General features: G+C 56.1%; 1 protein-coding gene across 2 annotated transcripts in view; it reads left to right on the plus strand.

Moving 5' to 3' along the window:
• The first annotated feature begins 2599 nt into the window (after positions 1 to 2599).
• Positions 2600 to 13167, plus strand: part of TSPAN14 (tetraspanin 14) — a 55250-nt gene continuing 44682 nt past the window's right edge. Inside the window, exon 1 of one of the 2 annotated variants that reach the window (XM_047073058.1) lies at positions 2600 to 2767. In XM_047073058.1, the coding sequence (XP_046929014.1) occupies positions 2615 to 2767 (153 nt within the window). In that variant the 5' untranslated portion in view covers positions 2600 to 2614. The remainder of the gene's footprint in view (positions 2768 to 13167) is intronic. The other variant, XM_047073059.1, reaches the window with a different exon arrangement.

Below are 13167 nucleotides of genomic sequence, written 5' to 3' on the forward strand. Positions count from 1 at the left end.
GGTAAGGCAGGGGGCGCCGACGCAGCACACCTTGGTGGGGCGCTCGCGGTGGCCCCAAAATGGGACAATGGGGAAGTCGGGTGACCAGGCCCCACCGCCGCTCGGGCAGCGCGGGCGGAAAGGCCGGGCGGCCTGGGGGAAGGGCGAGCGGGGACCGGGTGGGGCGGGGCTGTGGGCGGGGCCCTCCGGGGGCCGGGGCGGAGCCGGGGCGGGCCCGAGGAGCGCGGGCGGCACTGCACCGCGCAGGGAAGCGGCGCTTTTTTCTCTGCTGCCGCCCGGCGCCGCGCCCCCGGCCCCGCCCCTCCGCGCCCCGCCCCCATCGCTCGGACGGCCCGAGTCGCGCCCTCCCACCCCGCGCCTCCGAACTTGCTCTAACTTCCTCGGCCGAGCCCGGCCGAGCCGCTGCCCCTGCCGCCGCCGCCGCCGCCGCTGCCGCCGCCGCCGCCGCCACCGCCGCCGCCGCCGCCGCCGCCGCCGCGCCCGGGTGAGTGGAGCGCGGAGCCCCCCCCCGCTAGAGCGTCGGGCCCTGCCCCGCTCATTGTCTGAGGCCGATCCCCCCCTCCCGCCCCCCGAGGGCCCTCTGGGGACTGGGACTGATCCCAGGTTCGGGCTCGGCCCCTCCGGCTTCCTCGCCCTTGTCCCGGAGGCGGCCCCACGGGCGGCGCTGGCTTTGTCTGCCCAGATCGCCCGCGAGGGGCTGGAGGCCTTGGCCCGGACCCCGCTAAGCCGAACTCCGGCCCCGGGCGGAGTGAGAGCCTCAGCGGGCGACCAGCCTGGCGCTGGGGCTTCAATAGCCCTCGCCCTGTCCGCGTTCCCGGACGGGTGCGCGCCGGAGTCGCGCGGGGGTGGCAGAGCTCTGGGAGAGGGGGGCTGGACCGCCGCCTTTAGGGGCTCTGCCTCCTGTCCCCTGTAACGAACCCAGGGAGGGGCACTCCCTTCGGCTCGGGCCGAGGGTAGAGGATGGGTGCAGACCCGGGAGGGCCGTCCCCTCCCCTGCCCCGCGGTGGGTGTGTACAGAGTCGCTCTCCCGGGCGGTGCGCCTCACTCTGCCCTGCACGGGTTTGGGGCGGCCCGAGTTTGAGTAGGTGGTGACCCAGCTTCTCCGCGTTCGTCGTTGGAGGTTGTGCTTGGGAGCAGAGCCGAACTCCTGACCTAACTGGAGCTTCGGTGGAGTTGGCTGGTCTCGCGCCGCTCCTCCTGCTGGGGAGGGGTGGTGGTGCGGGTGGGTGGAAAGTGTGTATGTGTGTGTAGGGCTGATTATGCGGCTGGGTAGGAAGTGTGTGTGTGTGTGTGTGTGTGTGTGTGTGTGTGTGTTGGGAGGGGAACCTCCGGCACACGTGTGAAGTTGGTCTGCTAGAAGCGCTCCCTGCTGTGGGGAGTCAGGGGGAAGGCGATGGCCCCAGTACTGGCAGTGGCCTCTGGCTGCCAGCGGCGATGAGTGCGGCTGTGTGTGTGTACAAGCTGAGCGACTGTCCCGGGGTGCTGGTGTCTGGGGGGCATCAAGTCATGCTGAGACACCAGTGCAGGGCGTTACACTGGAGCCTCTGCTGGTGTGCTCACTCCAGTGATCTGCTCCCTAGAGGTCTTCCTTCCCGGATGGGGGTGGCTGGGGCTGATAGGAGTGGGTGTAGCTGCCTGCCAAAGCCTCAAAAGTAGCCTTCCAACTACCCTTTGACCTCAAAGAAGGGGAAGTTAGTGTCTGCTGAGTGCTTGGGCCACCCTTCCCTATTTGTGAAGGGAAACCTGGGGTCTAGGCCACCAGAGCCCACCCAGCACCCCTTTATCCCTTCGACATTCAACTAGCCCAGTGGTTGGCAGAGGCACCCTTCCTTCCTTCCAGAGATCCTCCTGGGACCCTCAGAATGCAGCACATACTCTTCCATCTTGGCCCCATGTACCCTCCTAGCTCCTCTCTCAGCTGTCTCCAAACTTTGTCCCAGTCCGATGATCCCTAGGGTCTGGGAGACAGGCCACCAGAGGGATTTCCCCCTCCTCTCCTGCTGCATCGCGCTTTGTTCCCACCTTCAGCTGGAGAATTTCTTGCTCTCTCCATCCCCACATCTTTGAACTGCTCCGCTTGGACCATCAAATGTGACTTTCAGGTCATTTAACAAAGCATGATGGAGAGTCTGTGGGGGTGCCAGACGTGCCAGGTGCTGTTTGCAAGGCACTGTTCCAGGCTCACAACTCCCTGAGAGACCGTAGGCCCTGTGTGGTCTTACAGCCCAGCCTGGACATAGGTGGTCGGTGCTCAGTGGTGTTTTATTGATTTGCACTTGGTCTCCCCCTAGGCAGCATTATTATTCAGGCAAGCGGGAGTGCAAGCCCACTGGTGCTTCTGGAGGTGGCTCCTTTAGGAAGAAAAGGCATGGGGGGGGAAGGGGCTGCAGAGGGTGGGCTGCCCAGGGAAGTTCCCTCCTTTACCAACTGGGCAGCTGTGCTCATCTCTGAGGACAGGTGAGGGTGCCTCCCTCCCCATATTTGAGGATGGGAGGACAAAGCTCATGCCCTGTGTTGGAGGGGAGGGGACTCCGCCCTGCAAATCATGGTGATAGTGGAAGCCAGGGAGTTCTGGGCTTCCAGAAACATTATCTAAGGCCTCACTTGGGTCACCATGTGCTCAGAGATTGGACTTATTTTCTATTTGGCCTTGCCTACAGAGTGCCATTGTGCCAGTCCTGGGCAACCTGTGCTGGATGTAAAACCTAGTGGAAGTTACGGACCAGTTTGCAGGCAATTCCGTGCACGATTTAAGAGTGTGGTAACGGTGAGTTTACTGAGACTTAGTCTTGGTGGACACAGATGCCAAGCTCTTTCCTGAACACTTCACTTGCTTGAACTCATTTAACCCTTGACACGACACAGTATGATAGATAATGTTATACGCCCCATATGACAGATGAGGAAACTGTTCTGGAGAGGTCACAGACTACTCGCCTAAAGTCTCAGTGTGAGCAGGTTTTCTCATTTCTAATGTAGACCGTGCCTTCGTATGAAAGTTGGTTAGTACACTGCACAAGCCTGGCCCGTAGTGGAGCTACTAGGTCCTTCAGTGCAGCGGCCCTTTTATCGCCTGCTTCTGAAAGCATCTCATCGGTCCGGGCACATAGCAGGCACCCCGGAACCCCTGTTGAGTGACGGGTGAAGTAGCTTCAGCCTCCCTTGGGCCAGCGAATGGGCCGACCAGCACTGCCATGCAGAGAAGATTGGGGCGTGAGTCACGGCCTCTATCTGTCTAGATAGATCAGGGTTTGCTGTGCTAACAGTCCCCAAATCTCAGAGGCTTAAAGCAGCAGAGGTTTATTTATTGCTCGCACCGCATCCGTCCCAAATCTGCTTTCTGTTGTTCTCACTGTGGAACCCATGCTGATTAATTGGAACATTCCTGGTCCCTTGGACAGGGGGACAGAGCTCATGACCAGTCTCACCCTGGCTCTTAAAGCTTCCACCCGGAAGCGGCATTTCACTGGCCAAAGCAGCCACGTGGGCCTACTTATACCTACAAGGTGGGGTGGCGAAGGGGATTGGGAACATTTGGTGAGTGGCACTAAATGCTTACCGTCTGCCTACCGTGGTGCCCTCCTCTGTGATGTCTTCCCAAGGCCTGGGTCTGAGTGTCACCAGAAACAGTGATCATGAATTAAAGAAGCACTGTCTAGGCTAAAGATGAATCGAAGTGCCACATTTGAAGGGCAGAGGTAGGGTGAACAAGAAAGCGTGTTAGGGTGGGAACAGGTAGTCTGCAGAGGCAGCCTGCTGGTCTGATCCCGCGCGAGTGACTTGGGTTCCTTGGGTTTTCATTTATTCATTCGTGGGCCCAAGGACTAGTGAGTTCCAGGCCATGGATGATTTCTACTAAGCATATATTCAGCTCCTAGCCCAGTACTAGGGACTGTGACCTGGGTTAATGAGCCTTGTTTTCTGCTGCTCAGTCCTAGTGGCCTTTGAAGAGGGATGTTAATGTCTATGCGACGGAAAGTTGGCTCCTGCTCCAGCCCTTGGAGTTCAGCCCGTGGAGTTCTTGGCCTTCCCCATGCTTTACCTGTATGTGGCTAGTAGGGTCAACCACCTTTTCTAGAAACAGGAGCAGGTAGAGGCACCCCTCTAGGTCTTCACCTTCCTCTTCCATTTCTGAGACTCTGGGGCTGAGCTTGTAGGCCTGCGGGTGTGGGGAAAGGAAAGGTAGTGAGTTACTAAGGGACAGAACCCCATGGAGAAAAGCTTGATTGGGTGTGGGGCTGGGGTGATTCTCTGGCCTGTTGAAGGGGGCCGAACCCCTCTGTTCCCTTGCAGTTTTCCACTCAAGTCGCCCTTGCAGGATGTTAAAGAGCCCACCACACTGTGGAACTTGCTTTTGTGCTTTGTCACCTGCTTGTTCTTTGGTGACTTCCAGCAGGGCCGGGAAACACCGGTGGAGGCGTGAGACCTCAGGTTCTTCTGCATTGGGTTAACTTACTATCCTTCGTCCTATTTCCTCCTTTTCCAGAGCCTCTGCTTTCCCACCTCTGGAAAGAGGGAGAGGTCATGGTGGGTTACCACAGCGGGCTTGCTCCTGGCTGGCCGTCATAGTTCCCAGGGTACTGCGTAGACCCGTGCTCTGTGAATCTTCGGTCCAGGTGAATGGCAACTGGCTTGTCTTCTCTTCCGTTATAGCGGTGTCCTCCATGAATCTGTGTGGGATACTCATACTTGTCTCTACGTCCATTTTCTCCCTCACGGCATGTTTTCTGGCTCAGACAAGGGCAGATGCCTGTGTGGGAACAGCACAGGCCCTGGTTGGTGGGAAGTGTTCAGAGCCTCTGCCAGTTAAGCATTAAGACGAATAACCTTGTCCGGCCTGTAGGGTGGACAGTGGGGAGGCCAGCCTTCGGGTTGTATCTGCTTTGTAGCCGAGTGACCCTGTAGACACGTCTTTGATTTTGTTTTCTTTGTTCCTCCTCCTGGACTTGATGTTCTCATCTGTAATGAGGGAGGAATCTGCCCTTCCTGTCTCTCATGGGGTTACTATAAAACTCAAGTGCACACTTCAGGTCCGGGAAGCAGAATGTTAGGCCTGACACTCTGGTTTGGGGCTCAGCAGAGGGCTCACCAGCAGCTGGTTCCGGGAACCCCACTTCCTCTGCTCTTGGGCTTGGTGGGGTTGGGTGGGGCTGGGCCAGGCTCTGCTGTGCTGTGGTTTTTCTCTTGGAGGCCTGGTAAGCTGAGCGTAAGTGGGCCTGGGCAGGCTGGGATTAAACTCTTCACTTCTTGAGGTCTATCTGTTCTGCTTCCCTTGCTGAGCAGCCAGAGAGAAGGCTTAGAATCCTGGCGTCCATCAGCTAGGTAACTGGAGGGACTGGCCCCTCTCTCCTTGGGGGTCTGTCAGCCTGTGCTGTGTGGCAGAGAGTCATGGCAGTTGGCTCTACAGCGGCCCCCGGGATCCTGGGTGAGAGGTGAGCTCCTGTTGCTGCCTGAGACTGTGTTTCCTGGAATTTGGCAGAGCTGAGGCTGGGCCTTCCCGCAGGGCTGTGGGTTGGGGGAGAGGTGGACCAGGACAGCGACCGGGCAGGGCTCGAGCCTGAGGAGAGAGGTTTGGTGACCTCTCTGGGTTTTCCCTGACTGAGGGTCCCCGCTGCTGGTGTCTGTGCCAAGCTACTCTGCAGGGCCCAGAGAGCTTTGAAAAAAAAAAGAGGCTTTGAGGAATTCCTAGTGGTGACACCCAGGAGAGAGTCCTTAGCAGCAGCTGGAATCAACCAAGTGTCCTCTGAATCTCTTTCCTCTGCATCCCGAGGTCTGAGTGGCAAGTGGTAAGCCTGAGAGGCCCGAGGGCCACAGCATGCGCCAGGATGCACGGTCCCAAGGCAGGGTGTTGTGCTTCAAGCTTCAGAAGCCCGTCGGGGTGCCTGAGGAAACCTGGGCTTCTCCAAAAGTTGGCCATAAGGAAAAGAGCCACCTCAGCTTCAGATTGGGGCCTCCCGGCCGCTGCCAACTGCTCCGAGGAGAGGCTCTGGTTGCCCACTGAGTGACCGTTGCCGTGAAGAGACCTCCCTAACGTGTAACCAGCCTGCAGATTGGCTGTCTTATTTTAGGCCTTTGACGGGCCTGTCCCTGGAGCTTGGTGGGGGAGGCCCGCCCCAGCCCCAGACCGAGTGGTTCCCCCGTTTGGGGACCAGGAAGATTTGGAGCTCCATGTTGTTAAAGAAATAATTATTCTGACACTTTAAGACAGTAAAGCAGACTTGATGTAGGACTTGCAGCAGACAGAAGGACTTCTGCCTTAGGGGTTTTGCTAACAGACCTCAGGATTCTGCTGAAGGCCGGCTAGGGGGTCAGCTGTTACCTGAGGGTTATTGGAAGAGGAGGAACTGGTCAGACACGGAGGGCAGGGGATTCTGGCCAGACGGACCCAGCGGGATTCTTGCTGAAACTGGACGGAGATGGAAGCCCCAGGCCGGACCTGGCTGAGCGGAGGGCTCGGAAGAGCCTAAGTCTGGTCAAGGAGAGATTGTGCGTCCGTGTTTGAGGCTTGCAGCAGCCCGCGTGCGGTCCCTGGTCCGGCTCCCGGTTCCTGCCCGGCCTGAGCTTCCCGCTCTTCCCACTTACTTCTCAGGAGCGGTGGCTCTCCTTGTTTCCAGAAACCGAGTTTTTTCAGCAACTGCTGGCTCCTCCCTCTCAGCCTGTTGGACTGCCCCTGAGCACCCAGGAAATAGTGTAGACCCGGGAGCTGGGCTCCCTGTGGGCCCCCGCCCCCCCTACTGTCTCCTGTTGCCAGACCTGTTGGGTGCCAGACCACAGCCCCTTGGCTCCCCGACAACCCTCCCTGTTTGACTCTTGTTTCTTGGCCTCCGTACCTTGTATTTCTTGCTCTCTCCATCCTGGGCAAACCAGTCTGACAGCTTTGTGCATCACCCTCCTCTCGGCCTAGGGACTGGGCTGCCTCATTTGTCTGAGCTGGGCCCAGGGAGCTGCTGGGGGGTGGGGAGGGGGAAGGGGGGCGGGTCTCCTCTCCCTGTCTGGGCTGTGTACTGGGGGCTTCTGGGTGGGAGCCCCCAGCCTTCTTCGCCCTGTTTAAGGCCTTCCCGTCCCTGCAACCAGCCAACCGTGTGTGACGCTCCTTGCTTTCTCTCTGCCCCTCCTCTCTACTTGGTCAGTCCTCACACTGATGAGCTTGTTTGGTGCGTCTTCTACTCGTGGGGGACCTTCTATCTCAACAGCCAACTTTTTAGGAAGGAGGCCACCTGCTGTTGTGAGTAAGAAGGGTGTGTGAAGAAAACCTTTTGGCTGTGGGTTCGGGGGCCTTTCTCCGTCCTGACGGCTCCAGGCCAGAAGCTGGCTCTGTGTCCTCGTTCTGCCTGCCGCAGTCGATGTCTCTCCTCTTCCCGTGAAATAGAAGTAATGGTATAAATATGGATACATTTTGAGGGGGCATGTTGACAACAGAGTCTGCGGTGGTAGCAGTGGGGATTTCATTCCCCGGGGAGCCAGGAGGAGGGCGTGGTGTGTACCCAGGTGCAGAGGTGGCCCAGGGCCCCTCTGGGTGAGGGTAGCCCTGAACCGAACCGCTTTCTTGTGGGAAGACAGGTGAGGTAGTGGGGCAGGTGCCAGTGCAGATGCTGCAGGATTTGGTTGTTGAGCATCAGTGCTTGCTTCGGGGTGGGGCCTTGCCCACTCATGCAGGAAGATGGTTGCAGAGGTCTGGCAGAGGCTGGTCTTGGTCTGATGGAGGGTTCTAGCATTTCGGGGAAAGAGCTGCCGAGGAGTTGCTCCGGGCTCATCGACAGGGGCGGGGACTTGTTTCCTAGCAGCTGAGGTTTGAGGGCTCCAAGTGCCAGCCTGATTCTGCTCGTTGTGAAATCTCATTTGTAATCTCTGGTTGGGGGTCTACAGATGAACACTGAGCAGCCATTGGAGAGCGTCTTATGGGATAGGGGAGCCAAACATACATACTTCCCCTCTTTCCAGCCTTCTTTCTCTGTGGCCTGGGTAGTCTGTGAACTTGAGGCCAACAGGAGATCTTTGCTGTGGTGGCCGGGGGTGTGGTGGCACTAAGTGGGGGCCTAGTTCTGCTAGGTAGAAAGAGTTCCATTCACGAACCACTCCCTGCCTTCCAGATGGTCTCACCCAAATGGTCTGGCCAGTAGGCATTGTGTCATACCCTTCAGAAGCAGGAGAGACTGGGATGGTTATTATATTGTTCCTCAGGGGGAAAATCACTTGGAGGAAATACATCAGCGCTTCTGAGTGCAGAGTATTTATTGACAAGCAGTTAAAGGAGGCTTTTAAACAACATATATGTATCCCTCTAGTAAGGAATAAATGTACAAACCTATCTCACGACTCCATTTTGCAGTTCCTATTTCCTGAAAGGTATATATATATATATATATATACATATAATATATGGTTTAGTAGCTAAGGGATTGGGGTTTTGAGCTGGGATTTTGGAGAAACTGTTTTTAGCCTGTACTTGGAGTTGGGCCAGGCCTAGAAATCTGTTGAAATAGCTTTCTTTAACTGCCAAAATTGGGATGGGTTCGTACCACTAGGATCTTGAGCCTCACTGATGGCTGGGGAGGGCCCTGGAGAAGGGTCCGTGCTGGAGGCCTGGGATGCCTGCGGTTCAGCCTCCTCCGGGCACAGGCCTGAAGCTTGGGGGCTTACGGTCTCACTGCAGAGTGCACCTGCCTACAGGTGGCCCTCCTTGTGGAATAACCTCTGGTTTCCTTCCTGCCTTTGTCAGAATCTGCTCTTGGTCTTCCTGGGAAAGCTTGTATGTATGTGGGGACCTGGGGCGGAGTAGTGAGCAGGGAGTTCTCTGAGGTGGTGCTACTCTTTCTGGATCACAGACGCTGGCACCCCTTCCCCTACTTTGCTCCTCAGCCCCTTGTTCTAGGGAGATGCCAGAAGCTGCATGCAGGGAGAGGTACAGGTGCCATGTGTGAGTGTGTGTGTGTGTGTGTGTGTGTGTGTGTGTGTGGCTACAGCCACAGACTTCAGGGATTGTATGTAAGTATGTATGTATTTATTTATTTATTTAAATGTTTATTTTATTTTTGAGACAGACAGAGACAGAGCATGAGTGAGGGAGGGGCAGAGAGAGAGAGAAACAGAATCTGAAGCAGGCTCCAGGCTCTGAGCTGTCAGCACAGAGCCTGATGTGGGGCTCGAACTCATCAACCATGAGATCATGACCTGACTCTCAACCGACATGAGCCACCCAGGCACCCCTAGGGATTTTAAATGTCAATTTAAGTTTAACTTTTAGTTAAATGTATACATGATAAAAAAGCACATAAAGATATACAGTGAATATGAGCATTTCCATGCCTGACCTCTTCAGTTCTGCTCCCTTGAGGCCTCTGTCACATGTTGGGTGCCTAGGCGAGCGTGCCTGTCCTCCTCCCTCCGTTATCCCCTTGCTGGTATGCTAATTCCTCTGTTCTGTACTTTGTGAATTTTACTCTAAAGTGTAGCTTTAGTCCATTCTTTTTAACAGCGACCTGTTCTTCCGCTGCATGGTAAACCGTGATTCGCTTTGTCAGCCTCCTATGGATGGACATTGAGGTTGCTTTCAGTACCAATTTGGCTTCTAGAAGCCGAGCTGCAGGAATGCCTTGCACATGCTCGTAGGTCTGTAATAGGCCACTGGAGGAGGAGTCTAGGCACTGGGTGCTTAACAAGAAAGGAAGCATGTTGTTTTGATTCGGGAGAGGGGGGAAGGAAGGTTTCCCAGTTTTTCTTTCTCGGAGGGATCTTGTATTTACTTCTGCAGACAGAGTCCGGGGCTGGAGGGGAGACTGGGGTGCTGGTGTCCTGGTTTCCACTGCAGTCTGTTTTGGTTCAGCTCAGGTTATCCAGCCTCCACGGAGCACCTGTTGTTTGCGTCCGTTGGCTGTGCCCTGTGCGCGCCCAAAAGTGTGATACAAGAGTTTGAGGAGGCAGCCAGTGCCAGATGAGGTCTGGGGAGGGAGGAGAGATTTCGAATATGTGGGTATGACCAGGCCCAGGAGTGTGCGGGACTTGGGTGGGGGGCTGGGGGCGTGAGCCTGGAGTCTTGGCTGAGAAGCCAGCGGGGGCTGGGCATTTGCTTTCTCCCTCAGTTTTGGGGGTTGCTGTGAGGGTCAGGCATCCTGTCGTGGCCTCCTTGGACTTTCTGTGGCTCTGGGATCCCCGTCTCCTACCTGCTTTGCAGCCCCAGCTTCGTCCACCCTGTGATTTTAAAGGCCTATGTGTAAGGCACCTGGTGTAAATAATAGATGGGCTTTCTCTTTGGAGCAGGTGCCATCCTTTCAGAGCAGAAGCAGAGGGTGGGGGGGGGGGCGGTGAGGGCAGCTGAGTGTTTCCTCCTGGCTTGGGTTGGGGAGAGGGAGGGCGGAATATGAGAGACGGTGCACGTGGGAGCCATCCCCTGGCATCCTCCTGGGAGTTCTGGGAGCTCTCTGGCTGTTTCCCCATCCCCGTGGCCACCGTGTGCCTCCGAAGTGACCACAATTTTTCCCTTTGTCGCTCTGGCTGGGCAGGGCTAGAAGTGGGGAAGTTTTAGGGCTGGCTGGCAGATAGCCCTCCCTAAATAGAAAGGTGGCTGTTGTGACCCTGATCTGGTGGGTTGGATGCCTGTGCCCCTGCCCCGTCTCTCTCACCATTGCTATTACTTGCTGCCCCTATGAGAAGTCTAGAGCTTTCCATGCCCACAGCTCTGTGGTATGGGGCTCTGGGGCCTGGGCAGCACAGAAGTTCCTATTGTGGCCGGGTGGCAGCTAGGGCTGACCTGTAGGGCTAAGGAGGTGGGGCCTGGGGCCTGACAGTGGAGCTATTCACAGGCTCTGCCCTGGTTTCCTGCTGCCTCCCATTGTGAATTTTTTGAGCAGGGGAGGGGAGGAGGAGAGGGGGTGGCCAGGGCTGCTATTGTTGCTGGCAGCAGGAGCCCATTATGCTCACAGAAGTCTTTGGTAGACCGATCTTAGCCACTCCGGGACCCCTTTTGTGTTTTGTGATGCTGGCTGAGCTGCCCAGCCTGGACTCTGCCCTCTCCCAGCGCTCCCTGCCCTCCAGCCCTCCCCCCCCACCCCCACCCCCCGCCATCCCTGGAGGTCTGGATGGGCCCTGCTCTTCCTGGGTACCTCCATCAGGATCTCCATTCCCCTCTCTCAAGTCTCCCCCGAACCCTTCCCTCCCTGGAAAGAGTTCTGAGCAGCTGGGCAAGGAGTGGGGGTGCCTGGTCGCTGTCCCATCAGCCACCTGCCTGCCTGCCTGCTGCCTCTGGGAGTGGGTCCTGCCTGAGCTCTCCTGGCCCAGCTGTGCCCTTGAATGGGGGTCAGGTGCATGCCTGGGATGCTGTCAGTCTCGAAGGCTCCCCTCTCCTTTGTACCTCAGTGCTTGGCCCAGTGTCCCCTGTTCCTCCCTGGAGTACTCAGATGCTGAAAAGCTTGCTTGCTAGCCGGCTGGCCTGGAGCCTTCACGTTGCCTGAGCCACGGCCATTTTCCTTTGTTCTGCCGTCTCCGGACTCTTGAATCTCAGGCAGGCGGCAGGCTGGGCAGGCAGCCGGCGGCAGGCGGTGGGTGTGCAGCACCAGCGGAAGCCCTTACGACATGAGTCTTTCCACTGAGCCAAAGGCATTCAATCCCCTGGCTGCACTCAGTTCCTCCAGCTGCACCCCTGTCTCCCCAGGGGTGTTGAGATCTCTGTTTGGTTAGAGAAGGTCACCGCCTCTTACTGGATCAGTATCATGGTGACTTGTACAGTGGGGACTGAGAGAGGTCCCACCTGTTTGTGGCCACTGCGGGTGTGAGAGAGGGGGAGAGAGAACACACAGCGCCTTGGGAATGCTAGCCTCCTGGTCTTTGGCAGAAAAAGCTACTCCCAGGTACCAGGTATGGTTCTCCTTTACCTCCTGGCACCCTGTGATGAAGTCTGTGGAGGAAGAGCTCTTGGCATTAAGTGGCAGGGGTGGTTGAGAGTTTTTTTTATTTTGGTCTCTGTATGTCTGTGGGGATTTTTCTCCCAATTGAGGGGACCTGTCCCTTGTCCCTGTGTCTCACCTCCCCCAGTTTTTGGTTGGCACAATAAGCTTCCTCCTGGGGGGCTGGTCTCACCCACGTGTGGAGTTAACAGGCAGAGCTGAGGGCTACTCCCTGGCACCTGTTCCTGGAGTTGTGCCCACCCCAAACCAGAAATCTCCTGCTTTCTAAACTCAACCACAGCCAGAATCTGTAATAGTCACCTGTCTTTGAAGTAGAGACCTGGCTGAGTAGAGCGCTAGTAACTTTCTCTGTTTTTCTTTTGTTTAGTATTTTATTTTACCCTTTCAAAACCCATCCATCCTTGAGATCAGCCTGGCTGATTGTAGGGGAGGAAAAATAATTTTCCCCCTGCCCTTCATGGTTCTTGGCTGAGACCTCCTGTAATAAAAGACAGATTAACAGGAGAAAAACAAACAAGTTTAGTAACATGTCCACCTCCTGCATGCATGAGAGATCCAGGAAAACTTGAGGAACTTCCCGAAATGGCCCATGCCATCACCTTTTTCAGCTTAAGACACAAGAAAGATTGTTGGGACTGGGGTGTTGTGTGTGTGGTGGGGGGGGGGGTTGGGTGGGGAAGACCTGGAAACAGGGTAAGGTTGTTATGCAGATTTAAGTTTGTGTCTCCTTTGATAAGAATATCTTGTGATTTAGTGTCACCTTTATCTTCCTGGTGCTGAGAGCAAACACCCTTCCAAATGGAGATTTCCCTTGTAAATGTAAATTTCCCTTCGGTAACTTCTATTCCGGTTTTCAGCTCTTCTCCTGTGCCTGCTGTTTTTAAAAAAATAACAAGATCAAGATAATCCTTATGCCAAAGAGGCAAGTTTCGGGGTGGCAGATTCTGCTCGGTCCCTCATTAGCCAAGTCTCACAATTTAGGAGGTGAGTTCCAGCCCTGGACAGGGTTGCACTTTGGAGTATCATTTTAGCAAATGTTGTACAAGACTCAGCAAAAAAGAGCGAAGTTAACTTTCAAATGCATTGAAACACAGGCGCTGCTTTTCCGGTAGCTGGACCTGGGCAGGGTTGGGAAAGCTCACGATTGGGGCACGGTGCTCTGGAAAAAGCACATGGAGGTAGAAGGCTGGGGTTGAGTCCCACCTGTGCCACTGGCTCTTTCCGAGGTGACCTTGGCAATTCATTTCCATGGTGCCTGTCTCTGGAA

This window comes from Lynx rufus, unplaced genomic scaffold (genome assembly GCF_022079265.1).
Source record: "Lynx rufus isolate CCGP_SWC_20201006 ecotype Redwood Valley unplaced genomic scaffold, mLynRuf1.p SCAF_11, whole genome shotgun sequence".
Lineage (NCBI taxonomy): Eukaryota > Metazoa > Chordata > Mammalia > Carnivora > Felidae > Lynx > Lynx rufus.